Raw genomic sequence first — 14,169 nt, 5'->3', positions numbered from 1 at the left:
ACCCCCTTTTGCCTATTGTCTGTATCTCTAATTGCAGTCATCCCTATCAGCAGAATCTTCTTCCTCCATTCCCATACTGGCTTAGTTCTTAGAATACCTTCTGCTACTTTATGAATATAATAGTCTATATGATTATTATTGTTCTCTTTAAAGGTCTGCATCCAAAATTCTAGTCTCTCCCTGTTACTTGAGCCCCCCCCCCCCCCCGTTTCATTATCATCTCTTTCCATTTTGAATTATAGTTTTCTGCTTGTGCTATGTATAGGAACCTTAACTGTGCTGCTGTGAAACACCCCTTCAACTTGGGTAATCCCAATCTTCCCTGTTCTACCAAAAGAATAAGCTTATCCCACTTGACTCTTGCCATCTTCCCCTCCCATATAAAATCCTTCAGCATTTTATTAACTACTATCCACAACTTCTCATCTGGTTGATAAAAATATGCCTGACCTGTGTATAAAACTAAACTAAGAACATTTTAACTGCTTGTATCTTTCTATCAGATATCCATATAACAGAGCTTCCATTTTCTCAGTTTCTGTATTATCCGCCTCCCCCACCAACCTTCTCCATGATCGCATAACCTTGAGGTAGGTTATAAAATTTTAACAGAAATGTTAACATCACCAAACTACAGCTTGGCAACTCAAAAGACAATGCATACAACTCTAAAATCAAATAAGAAAAAGAAATTCTCTTACTTGCCCAAGGACTTGAAAGAATGATGTTCGTATAGTAATCTGGATGGGGGAAAAAAGAAAGAATACTATTATGTATATACTGTATCTTTTTTAATCAAGGAAGCAATTTTCAAAAGTATTTCTTAACATGAAAAATGGCAAACATCCACAGTTTCAGAATCTAACTTTATATTACATTGTTTGATGGCGGGAGATAAACAGGCTACCCAAACTACCATTGAAGTGAATGTTACATTCCATCATCTTCATCTTCTCCAACCAGTTTGTTTGTTTTTTTTCTATAATGCCATGTATTCCCTCTCCACCAGCCATTCCAGTAGCTTATTCTACAAGTCCACAACTTTCTACAGGAAAAAGTACTTTTACAGATTCAGGGAAGAATCAGTCCCTAAAATTTGCAGCTTGAGCTTCCAGCTCCCTCATCCTGCTCTTCCTGTGCAGGGCATTCCTCCCCCACATATTCTTGATGTGATTTTGTGAACCCATATGTTCTCGCATCCCTTCTGTTCTATAGAGATGAGAGTCCAAGCTCTTCTAATCACTGCTCACACCCTTCCCCCTCTATCCGACATACCCGTTTGGTGGCTTTCCTCTGGGGTCTGTCCATCAACCTGAAATTCCTTTGTATTTACAACCTCTACAACTGCATACAGTGTTCAAAGACTGGCATGAAAAGGACCAAGAAAAGTGGGAACTTCCTTGATTCAGCTGCAAAACTCAATTTCAAGTGTTTATACCCCACCATTCTGTTCACTGTTGCCATGACCCTCTCACTCTGAACACAGTGGTCCAAAACAGATGTGATAAACATCCCTAGGATTTAATCTTGCTTTGCTACCTTCAGTTCTGCTACAGCTAAATTACAACAGGATTTTTTCAAGAGCAGTGGAAGTGCTCTGCATCTGTCTACTCTGAACCTCAAATGCCATCTTTCTGTCCACACAAACAGCATTTCCAAAGCCTTCATACACATTTTGCCAACCCTGTGCTACACATAATTCTGTGTCATCTACAGTGAGTTGGATGGATCATGTTCTTTCTTCATTCACATCTGCTGTAAATGTGGAACTGATCCCAGAGATACCACACAAGTCATCTTCCTCTGCATTCAAAGTAACTATCACCAGAACCCTCTGTGTCCTATTCTCCAACCATACTACAATCCAGTTCCTCAGTGTCAGACTTAGTCCAATCCTCAACTCCTGCATTCACCCATGTGGAACAGATTCATAGGCCATGACAAAGTGAGGAATCTTTCAACCATTCACAGTACAGGTGATCACATTACAGCAGCATGATTCCTCAAGAAACAATTAGACTCTAAATACTTTCTGACCACAGTGAAAAAATATACAGATTGCATGGTCAGAGTTAACTCTGAAACCCATCTCTCACTGTTCTGTGACAATGTCAACCTTAGAGTTAGAATAATAAACTACAGAATATAGGAGGAAAAACAAGAGAGGCTGTAATTTAGTTTGTGTATATGTATGCATATGTATACAGATACACACATTTACAAAAATCCAGTAAGGTGGGCAAACAAAGCTCTGGAATTCATAATGATGTGTTAAATATGCTGTATTTTAACTCTCTCTGCCACTTATAGTATACCCTACAAAACATGTCTAGGCAATGTCTGTTGGTCATTTACTGTCAAGTTCTGCTGTAAGTCATAAAAACTAGATCAAGTTCAAATGACAGTTCCACAAACATGTAATTGAAAATGATGTACTCTAAGAATAACAACCTCTCTTACTTTTCCCAGCCATGACCTTTCCTGTCAAGTATGTTAAAAAAGTGTAATTAATCAGATTTCTTCTGCCACCCACACCAATACACTGGTACAAAATTGTTGTTTTCAAGAAGAAATGCAACAGCCAACGATATAACCTCATGGGTTAGTCCTAGGCCTTCTGCCCTTGTGGGCCATTTTTAAACCTTACCAAATTTCCCTACCAAAATGGAAAACTCAAACCGTGTACCTTGTGTCTATAAGGCAGACAATTTAATCATTATGCCATCCTCTGATACCCATGCTGATGTTGAAGAACTCCATCAGAGGATCTAACCTTATACTTCAGGACCCTGGGAGACAATGCATCGGGGCCACAGCGTTTTACCCTCCATTAATATTGCCAGTTACTTTTCTACCTCTTCCTTTTCAAGTTTGGTCAGTCTGCCAATCTCCTACACTTGGACCTTGTTTTCGCACATCACGGCACAGTTTCCTCCATTTCCCTTGTGCATTTTAAGTAATATTCATTCAGCACTCTTGCTTTTTCTCCTTCTTGCATGTTTTCCCTCCATCTTTATTCACGCTCATCAGATTTGCCCTTCCTTTCCTCCTTTTTTTCAAACTACCTCCCAAAAAACATCAATTCCTCTTTTTGATCACTCCTTTCAAATCCTTGTGTCATTTAATCTTCACCTTCTTTTTGCCTCCTATACTTTCTCATCTCCTCTATTCTGCATTAACTGTTGAGCTAACATTTGTAAGTAGTTGCAGTGGTCACATCTTTTTTTTTTCCTTTCAGATTCTTCCTTATGTCCTTGTATATATCCTTGAATACTCCATCCTAGATTTATTAAAACATCTTGTTGAATGTCTCTAACTGCTTTCAGTCCCCAAGCGTAGCCTTAACGCTATTCCCAGCTTAACATGGCTTACCCCCCAAAAATATTTCACTACTGTATTTTTTCTTTGTTTCTTATTATTCCAGTCACTCTAGCCTACTTTGTGGATCGCAGGGATAAAGCCCTGACTGCGCTCCAGACAACTTGAGTTCAGAGACTTGCCCAGGTGCTGGAAGAATGGTCAGAGGAGGACAAGAAATGAGTCTCTACAGTTCACCCATCCTGATGTAGTGGTTCCCTGACCAGCCCAATACCACTCCAGTTTTAGAGAAGTCCCAGTGCACTGTAGCTTCCCAAGGCAATGATGGTAGCCCCACTTTCTCAAGTGAAGAAGTACACATGTGTAGGGATACGGGAGAAAACACAAAACCTGTCATGATGCAGGTGCTAATGTCTCTACCAAGGGAGGGGTTAGGGCGTAAAGGCAATGTTTCCACTTACTGAATGGCAGTAAGAACACTAGCAATCTTCACTGCTGCCTAAATGACTGCTTCCTCAGGTGGTTCTCACCCTACACAATACTGGGTTCCCTCATAAGAGGTGAGATGAAGTGGCTTCATCTATTTGGAGAGGCTTAATGGTTAGCAGGCAAGGAGTAAAAATAAGGACGAAAAAATATTCCTGTTACTACAAACCACACAGAGTAATACTTGGCATTCATCTGGACATAACTAACAGTCTCTGCTTTAATCAATGTCACTTTTTTTTTGCTTATAACAACAATGATCAAGCAGAATACACAAAGGATATCTATGACACATTATACAAACAAATTAAATCATTAAACTTTACTAAACATATGTCAGAGGTGATGCAGAAACAAGTTGTAAGTTGGAAAAACTAACTGTGCTGACGATAATCATTATGAAGAACATGTTGCAGGACAAATTTTGAGTTCTATTAAAATAATATGGGGAGAAAAGTAGAGTTACCTATACAATCATAGGAAGTTACTAGGCTAATGGCCTTAGGGCCCTTTCAAGCCTAGCCAAGTTCTACCCTTATTTCCACGATCAGCACCTATTGCCCCTGTCCAAGAGGGACACAGGGTGGAACCCACGGGGTGAATTTAGGGCTACCCATCCAGTCATCCAGATTACGTTTGAACAGGGCTAATGAGGTGCTCTGTTTGACATGAAGTGGGAGTTTGTTTCAAAGGTGTGGTAACCTCTGGGAGACAAATCTGTCCCTCAAGCAGGTTCTATTAATGTTACATACCAGGTTAAGGTCTTTAGAGCGAGTAACCCATGTACTATTTGACTTACAGAGATGCAGCATTTCCAAAAAAGCAAGGTTAGAGCTTGCCTTGTATGCATGGCAGAGTAATCTGTATGAAACAGAATAAAGAGACAGTGATTTCAGATGATCCACACAGGACAGATGCTGAAGACCTAGAATTTTCCTTGTGAGGAACCTCTGTGGTCTCTACAATTGCTGCAGGTGCTTGGAAAGGTACATACCCAAATGGGCATTGTACTCAATTATTGACCTGATGAAGGAAGAGTACAGGGAGGTTATAACTTCTTTTTTCTCTGGAGGCAATGTCCTTACTCATAAGATGAGCAATATAAAATGCCCATCTTATCACTGTGGAGACATCGTATTCAAAGGTGAGGCTGCTGTCAACCTGGGTGCCCAGGTCTCTCAGCACTGATTGCATACTTAAGTTGTTGCTATTGATGTGGTAGTTAGCATACACTGCCCTTACCAAAAGGGATAATAATTCTTTTTTTTTTTTTTTTTTTTTTGCATTGAGTGTAAGGCCAGGACTTTGGCATCAATCATTTGTTTGTGTAAGACTCTCTTGTAGGAAGTTTACATCATTTGGAGATTCTATGACCGCTCGCAGTTTGCAGTCATCAGCAAACTTTGTCAGCCACAGACCTTTAGTTTTTGCTTGTTCTTTGGAGAAATAGACCTCTATTCTGACTACATGGGTTCTACCAGTGAGCCAGTCAGCAACCAATCTAATGATATAAGGGTTGATACTTAGCTAGGTGAGTTTGTCAATGATCTCACTACACATCCATAAAGCACTAGACTTCTCAAAAAGACAAATTCCACGACCAGGAACACCACTCCAAGGACAAGACAGACTCTTTATTTGACACAGTTCTGGTACCTCGGCTTCCTGCCTTCTAATGGAACCAGAACTGTGTCAAATAAAGAGTTTGTTTTGTCCTTGGAGTTTGTCAATGCCGCCTGAGTAGGGGGATAATGTCAAATGTCTTGGCTAAGTGTAGGTAGGCGGTGTGCACAGATTTCCCCTCATCCAGGGCCTTGGTGACTGTCTGAAAGAAGTCCACCAGGTTTAACAAGCTATAATATTCTGCAAAACAAAACATTTACACAACTTAACTTGTGTTTCTTCTGTTCAATTTACTTATAAACCTAATCAAGAGTAGTTGATTCTTTAACCAATATTATTACTTCGAGCCACTCCTTTTATCTTCAACCCTTTTGTTATTCCAGCAGTAGAAATCTGAACCATCTCCTTTTATGTAAGTTCACAAACTTGTCAAACCTGGCATTTTTGGTAAAGACCAACACACACACACACACACACACACACACACACACACACATGACCATAATCCTCCATAGAGGTATACATGCAAGCTTACAACTACCCAAAGTGAGATTTATGTACATCTGTGCAAAAAAACAAGCTTCAACTTACCAAAGATTATTGCACATTTGAAATAGCTCTAATTTAATCATAATTAACAAAAACAGCCTTTAATGAGTTAAATTTAAGAACCTTTGTAATAACCGTCTTATTCTAATTTCACTACCTGACATGCTTAGAACATGAGGATTCACTCCCGGAAGAATTCACTAATTAAAAATTAAGTACCAAAAAAATAAATAAATAATACTACTCATTTTAGGCAGTGAAAAACTATGGCAGTTAAGACACAAGATGAAATTGTGGCTTGAATTATCTAAAGGAAAACCAATATGACATATTCCTAGTTGCACTAAAAAAGCAATATAGTGGTGGGATGGGCTTCATATAGTAGGGGAAGGTGTGATGTTTAGCAGGTACACTAATCTGTTTAATAAAATAGAGTAAGGTAATCTTACAAGCATTTTTCGTGTTACAAAAAGAGATATTAATTTTTAACAATGCCTGCTCACGGTGCTTCAAGCTGCCAGTACATTTAGGAATATCTACTACTCCTTGATCATAAACTCCAAAAAATGCATCTTGTTAAAATTGGTGATTTTGATAATTCCCACTTGTTGATGCAACTACAGAAAAGAAAAAAATATTGAAAAAAAGTTTCCTATTCAGAGAATTTGCAATCAATTAACTGTAATAGATCTATATATTCGATTCTACATTGAAAGGTTCTGCGTTTTTGCTCTCCTCCATGGAGTTTTAGAGAAACACTGCACAGTTGTGTAAGTTAAACTCACAATAATGATAGATGTTCTAATGATCACTGCAGCAGTAGCCTTAGCTATATAGATTATATCCTGTCAATGATATACCAGCTGGCTAGCTTCTAAAGCTTCAGGGTACCTTCCACACATCCAAACTGTCAGGCAAATTGAGCTGAGCTTACTAAAAGACAAGTTGGGCACAAAGATGATCAGAGTCTTCCTGCCAACATGGAGTGGGAAGCTGAGTCCTGAAAGTGCAATGCTAGAAAAAGAAATAAATGTCCAGACCCTGGCAGCTACTGCCGCAGTGATCATTCGAACATCTACAGCTCCTCGTGGTGGCCAGCAGTGTTCCTCTAGCAGCAGAGACCAGAAAAGACTACCTTTCCAGATTTTAAGTATTTTTCTTGGCTTTTTCGACTACTGTTTCTGCTTGTTTTATCAAAGTTTGCACTGTTTTTACTGTGTTTATAAGCTAAAACTGTTTACTGCACTTGCTAGTTTAAGTTTTGCCTAAAAGTTAAACTACAGGCTAATACACTCAAGTGTACTAGCTTTTGATAGCATTTAGTCGAAAATCATAGCATTTATTGTGTTTTCTGCTTTTCTGTAAAAAAAACTTGAAAAAACAAAAAAATATCCTTGTTTTCCATACTTTCCTAACTAGTGTTCCAGAGACCAGATTTTGCTGATCCCTGGGCTTTGTCTTGGTTCCTGTGTTTCTCCATTTTCCTTGTTTGGTCAGGTTGAAGTTTCTTTACTCACCAGTGAGAGTGGGGAGTACTGAGCTGCCTGTTGTCCTTAGAGGAGTGGTTTAAGGCAGTAACTTGTAGTCTATTGGCCATTTTGGGTCATTTTCTGTCTTTTCCAGTCCCCTGCTATAAAGCGTTTTTGGGCTTTTCCAGCTATTGAGAACTCAGCACAGCTCCTCGTGGTGGCCAGCAGTGTTCCTCTAGCAGCAGAGACCAGAAAAGACTACCTTTCCAGATTTTAAGTATTTTTCTTGGCTTTTTTGACTTTGTGCCTTTCGACTACTGTTTCTGCTTGTTTTATCAAAGTTTGCACTGTTTTTACTGTGTTTATAAGCTAAAACTGTTTACTGCACTTGCTAGTTTAAGTTTTGCCTAAAAGTTAAACTACAGGCTAATACACTCAAGTGTACTAGCTTTTGATAGCATTTAGTCGAAAATCATAGCATTTATTGTGTTTTCTGCTTTTCTGTTCAAAAACTTGAAATAAACAAAAAAATATCCTTGTTTTCCATACTTTCCTAACTAGTGTTCCAGAGACCAGATTTTGCTGATCCCTGGGCTTTGTCTTGGTTCCTGTGTTTCTCCACTTTCCTTGTTTGGTCAGGGGAAGTTTCTTTACTCACCAGTGAGAGTGGGGAGTACTGAGCTGCCTGTTTGTCCTTAGAGGAGTGGTTTAAGGCAGTAACTTGTAGTCTATTGGCCTTTTGGGTCATTTCTTGTCTTTTCCAGCCCCTGCTATAAAGCGGGCTTTTCCAGCTATTGAGAACTCAGCACAGCTCCTCGTGGTGGCCAGCAGTGTTCCTCTAGCAGCAGAGACCAGAAAAGACTACCTTTCCAGATTTTAAGTATTTTTCTTGGCTTTTTTGTGCCTTTCGACTACTGTTTCTGCTTGTTTTATCAAAGTTTGCACTGTTTTACTGTGTTTATAAGCTAAAACTGTTTACTGCAGTTGCTAGTTTAAGTTTTGCCTAGTGTACTAGCTTTTAATAGCATTTAGTCGAAAATCATAGCATTTATTGTGTTTTCTGCTTTTCTGTAAAAACTTGAAAAAATATCCTTGTTTTCCATACTTTGAGACCAGATTTTGCTGATCCTGGGCTTTGTCTTGGTTCCTGTGTTTCTCCAATTTCCTTGTTTGGTCAGGGGAAGTTTCTTTACTCACCAGTGAGAGTGGGAGTACTGAGCTGCCTGTTTGTCCTCAGAGGGTGGTTTTAAGCAGTAACTTGTAGTCTCTATTTTTGGGTTATTTCATTTCTGTGTTTTTCCAGGGCTTTTCCAGCTATTGAGAACTCAGCACAGCTCCCTCGTGGTGGCCAGCAGTGTTCCTCTCAGCAGAGACCAGAAAAGACTACCGTTCAGATTTTAAGTATTTTCTTGGCACTGTTTCTGCTTGTTTTATCAAAGTTTGCACTATTTTTACTGTGTTTATAAGCTAAAACTGTTTACTGCACTTGCTAGTTTAAGTTTTGCCTAAAAGTTAAACTACTTGCTAATACACTCAAGTGTACTAGCTTTTGATAGCATTTAGTCGAAAATCATAGCATTTATTGTGTTTTCTGCTTTTCTGTAAAAAAACTTGAAAAAAACAAAAAATATCCTTGTTTTCCATACTTTCCTAACTAGTGTTCCAGAGACCAGATTTTGCTGATCCCTGGACTTTGTCTTGGTTCCTGTGTTTCTCCATTTTCCTTGTTTGGTCAGGGGGAAGTTTCTTTACTCACCAGTGAGAGTGGGGAGTACTGAGCTGCCTGTTTGTCCTTAGAGGAGTGGTTTAAGGCAGTAACTTGTAGTCTATTGGCCATTTTGGGTAATTTCCTGTCTTTTCCAGCCCCTGCTATAAAAGCGGTTTTTTTATAATTAAATATTTATTTAGCGTGGAGTTGCCACTGTTGCACACTAGGGCAGCGCCCGGTTAAGCAGGTTTAAACTATTCCTAAAGTCCACTCTTCAAATTTTCCCTTAAAACTACCTTCCTCGAACTATACTACTGATCTAATTAAGTATCCTATAACTAAAGATCATCTCTACTTGACTCCAAGTAGACTATTCTCTATCTGTTAAACCTAGCACTTGCTCCTACAGTACTTATTACCTTGATACGGCACTCTTGTCATAGATAGTACCCCAAAAGGCAAACCCCATTTCTCGGTCACCCAAGTCCCCGGAATCTCTTTTAAAGTTTTTTGTCTATTCCTTCTAGCATGTCGGGATCAGTTGCTAGTGTCCTCTCCTGCTCAGCTGGTGAACCTGGGAATATTGAGGCAATGATACAATTGCCTCATGTACCTCCTCCCACAAAACACAAATACATGAGATGCAACTATAAACTGGAGGCTGAGCTCTCTCAACATAGGACTGGCAAGACCAGTCAGGAGGAGAAGGTTACCACACACACTATAGACCCAGTCTCACATAGTACCATAACAACCTCAAATCATACACATAAACACACAAAGACATACGAGGCTCTGATCAAAAATCTACCAAAACAGCAGAGGCCACCAAAGCAAACACCCAAACAACCACCACATCAGAACACAACACCTGCAACACATAGACCTCACAGTCAGAGTGTCAAACAGTCACAGCCCTTAAGGCCAAACACAATGCCAGACACACTAGTCATTGGTGACTCCATAGTCAGACACACTGGCGTCCGCTCACCAGACTGAGTAAGGAGAAGGTCACAGTAAGCTGCTCAGGTCTCTCAACAGCAGGTACAAATGCGACTCAGTCATTGTCCACGCTGGTGTGACTACATGAAGAGAGACATTGAGGAGCTCTCTGATTATGTAGCCCAGGCAGGTATGACCCTGACCTTGAGCAGTATCCTACCTTCACCAAGAATGATGCCACAATACAGAGATAAGATGATCAGCTTTAACAATTGGCTTAAACTCTGGTGTCATTCAAAGGGGATCAATGTCTGTCTGCCTGGGATGACATGCTGGACAAGCCATGCTGCTTCCGCGGCTTGCACCTGTCACCCTGGGATTCGGATATTGGCAAAGGCTCTTGCCACCCCATAGTGCCTTTTAGGCAAGGCTCAAATTCTAAACCTACCACCCTAGAACACAAAAAGGAAAAAACTAAGGGTAATGCTGCTCAATGCCAGAAGTCTAAATCTCAAAATGCACAGGCCCTTCTCAGTATGGAGAACATCGATGTCTGTGCTGTGACAGAAACCTGGTTCAAGGCTCCTGAGAGCACCCCAGCACTATCAGGTTTTACCTCATATCATAAATCCGGACAATACCAAGAAAGGAGGGGTATCCATATTCATCAAGGACACCCACACCTCAAGACTGGTATGCATCGGAGACCATCCAGGTGCAATTAACCAATTGTAGCATGTTACAGGCCACCCTCACAAACTCAGGAACCTCACATGGCCTTCCTGAAAACACTAGAGGGATAAATGTATCACCAAACACCATCATACTAGGTGACTTCAATTACCCTAATATAGTCTGGGAACACTACTCAAGCCCAAACACCCTAGCCCAAAAGTTCCTGGAATTCATAAACTCAAATGCCATGGAACAACTAGTCACCATCCCACAAGAGGAGAAAACATACTTGATCTCATCATCACGAACATGGGAGCACAATGTTCAACGTATACCCCTCACTGGTGAGATCAGATCACAAACTAATCTCGCTAGAGGTCCTCATCCCACCCCACCTGAAATAAAAAGACCACAGTAAAGAACTACTCAAGCCGCTGAATCACTTACAAATGCCTTCTACCAGCACCTGCAGGACTGCATGGATAAGGCAATCCCAAGCAAAACAAAGACTCTTTGTACCAAAGGCAAGCGTCCAGTCTGGTGGACCCCAGCCATAAACAAACTCTACAACAAAAGGAGGAAGCTACTACAAGATAGAGCAAAATCCTTAAAAGGTAAGACACCCTTGATCACTATAAGTAAAAACTAAGAGCTCTCATAAAATCATCCAAAGCAAATTTTGAGAGAAAAATAGCTAAAGACTCAAAAGACAATCATAAGGCCTTCTTTAGCTATGTTAGAAACCTGGGAGGAAACTCCCAGATATGCTCAGAACTAGTTCAAAATGATGTGAAGATTACTGATCCTACAGACATTGCCAACATACTGGCTGACAGGTTCAGTGCAAACTTCTCCCCTCCCCAAAGGAGTGATATCTATACCAAGCGATTGCAGCCCCCAAACATCTCTAGAGAACTGCTCTCTCCAAAGCAAAAACACAGCATCCATGGGACCTGATGGTGTAATTAAACCCACAGCTAGGACAGCTGTTTAATCATAGTCTTACTTATCTGCAAAGCCATGGAGAGGATCATAATGGACCTCATAAACAAAGACATAGGGAATTTGCAGACTTTGGATCCAACCCAGTTTGGCTTTGTCAAAGGCAGATCATGCCTTTTAAACTTGGTTGACTTTTTGAAACAGTCACCAAAGCCATTGATGAGGAAAGGCAGTCCATACAGCCTACCTCGATCTGGTGAAGGTATCATTGAAAAACTCATCAGCTTAAATGTTAACCCATACATCACAAGATGGGTTGCAAACTGGCTGACAGAACCCACAGGGTCAGAGTTGCTGGCGCCATGTCAGACTCAAAGCCTGTCTACAAGCAAACACAGGAGGGTTATGGCTGACAAAGTTTGCAGATGACTGCAAACTAAAACACATATGACACAGATATCCTTCAGAAGGGTCTCTCAGGATAACTGGTGCCAGAGCCATGGCCTAAAGTTAAATGCCAAAAATGCATAGTCATAACAAGGTTACAAATAGGTGGCAATCCACTGAGCACAGAAGAAGTTATCAGGGACCTGGGGACCCAGGTTGATAGTAGTCTGTCATTCGACACCGATGTAGCTAAAGTAGTTAGGAAGACCTTCTACATTGCCCACCTTATCATGAAGGGATTCTCATCTAGATCACTCATCAGACCAATGATTGAGTACAATGCCCCATTCGAATGTATCTGACCCGACACTTGCAGCAGCTGGAGAGGCCACAAAGTTCCTCACCAAAAGGATAAAGGGTCTCAAAAATCTGTTGAACTCCAGCTCTATTCAGTCGCTACCACGCTGCTCAGAGGTGACCTTTGCCTAACATACAAGGCCATGTCAAACCCAGATTTGATGAATATGCTTCACCTCAAAAATCTAGATCTGTCAGAGCCACGGAGACTTAAACCTCAACAGTGCTGGAGGATAGATTCATCACCCAAAGACTCCCTATGCTGTGGAACAAAATCCCGGTATATGTGAGGCAGAGCACCTCGCTGGCCTTGTTCAAGAGAAATCTTGACCAATGGATGGGAGATCGCAGATATACCCCAGGGATTACCTCAGTGTCACTGCTCGACAGAGGCACAGCAAAATAATGGGTATAGTTCCCCCTACTCAAGGGGTGGTGTAGGCTTGTAAATGCCCTCGGGCAGATAGCCTAGTATGAACCTATGAACCTATGAACTGTATCATATTCTTCATATTGATCACTGTTCAGTAGCCTTAGCTACATCAGTAGATCACCTTAGCTAACTACATTTGGGAGGTGAAAGCATAAAGGGACCAGCTTGGAAAATGTTCCTTGCAAAGCTTGATCTGGACCTAAAAAAGGAACCAAACTTATAGTGCTTTGTAAAACTAGGTACAGAGGATCAAGTAGCAGCTTATAGAATACTTCTACAATCCACCATTCCCCAAAAGCCATAGATGAAGCCAAGGCCCTGGTAGAGTATGCCTTGACCCTGCCTGGGACAGTTTTGTTATGTTATGCATAACAAAAGGTAATAGCCTTAGACGACCAATTGGCAATACTCTGTTTTGACACAGGTTGTCCCTTCTTACTTTCACAAGAACTTAACAAATGATCCAAAGAAATGCCAAAGGATAGTAACTCACACAATTACTGCAGAACTAGAGAACAACTAGCCCTGAGTGGATGCTGGTTATGCTGCTGGCACCAACTAGAAAATCTCTTCCATTTGCTAACATATGATTTTCTATTAGCAGGTTTTCTTGCCTCCCTCAGTACCCACTGCAAATCCTCAGTAAACATGTGCCTAAAAGGAATTAAGATGCTATCACTGACAGTCAACTGAAGATGATTGATGTCTGGGTGTATCAAACTCCTTGTGCGAGCTTGTGGTAATTACCCCTGACCATTTTCAAAAAAAGCGAATACCACGACTGACTGGGCCAGAATGGAGTCAACCCAATGATTCAGGGAGATTCTTTCTGAATCTTCAGAAGTACTCTGGGTATTAATAGAAAGGGTGTAAAAACATACAGGAATATTCCTGTCCAAGGAAAAGAAAAGGCAAAGGTCTTCAAGGCCTTCTAGAATGGAACAGAACCTTGCCTGCTGACTGTTCAGAGAGGAGGGAAAGAAGTTGACTTCAGGAACTTTCCCACAGATGGATCAAATCTTGGAAACCTCTCCTAATGTAGTTTCCATTCATGTCTGTCAAACAAATTTGTTCTGACGGAATGCAGGATGCCTGACTGTGCTCTGAAGCGAAATCACAGGCTAATATGGCTAGTCTGCAAAGGGAGTATGACATGGTTCTCCCTTGCTTAGATGTACCACATGACTGTGGTATTAGCTGTAACCACTTGAAGAGGTCCTAGGGACCAAGGATGACTCACAGAGTTGATTGCCTTGATAAGGGCAAACACCCTCCCTGAT

At 40.8% G+C, this 14,169-nt stretch overlaps 1 protein-coding gene across 1 annotated transcript in view; it reads right to left on the bottom strand.

Annotated features, from left to right (window-relative positions):
* Positions 1-14,169, bottom strand: part of PGAP1 (post-GPI attachment to proteins inositol deacylase 1) — a 2,682,422-nt gene that overhangs the window by 1,125,313 nt on the left and 1,542,940 nt on the right. The window contains exon 17 of the mRNA XM_044060619.1: positions 702-740. Within this exon, the coding sequence (XP_043916554.1) occupies positions 702-740 (39 nt within the window). The remainder of the gene's footprint in view (positions 1-701; positions 741-14,169) is intronic.

Source organism: Protopterus annectens, chromosome 2.part0 (assembly GCF_019279795.1).
Source record: "Protopterus annectens isolate FY-2018-M chromosome 2.part0, PAN1.0, whole genome shotgun sequence".
NCBI lineage: Eukaryota > Metazoa > Chordata > Ceratodontiformes > Protopteridae > Protopterus > Protopterus annectens.
The sequence above is the reverse complement of the archived record's forward strand: the minus strand, read 5'-3'. Positions and strand labels throughout refer to the sequence as shown.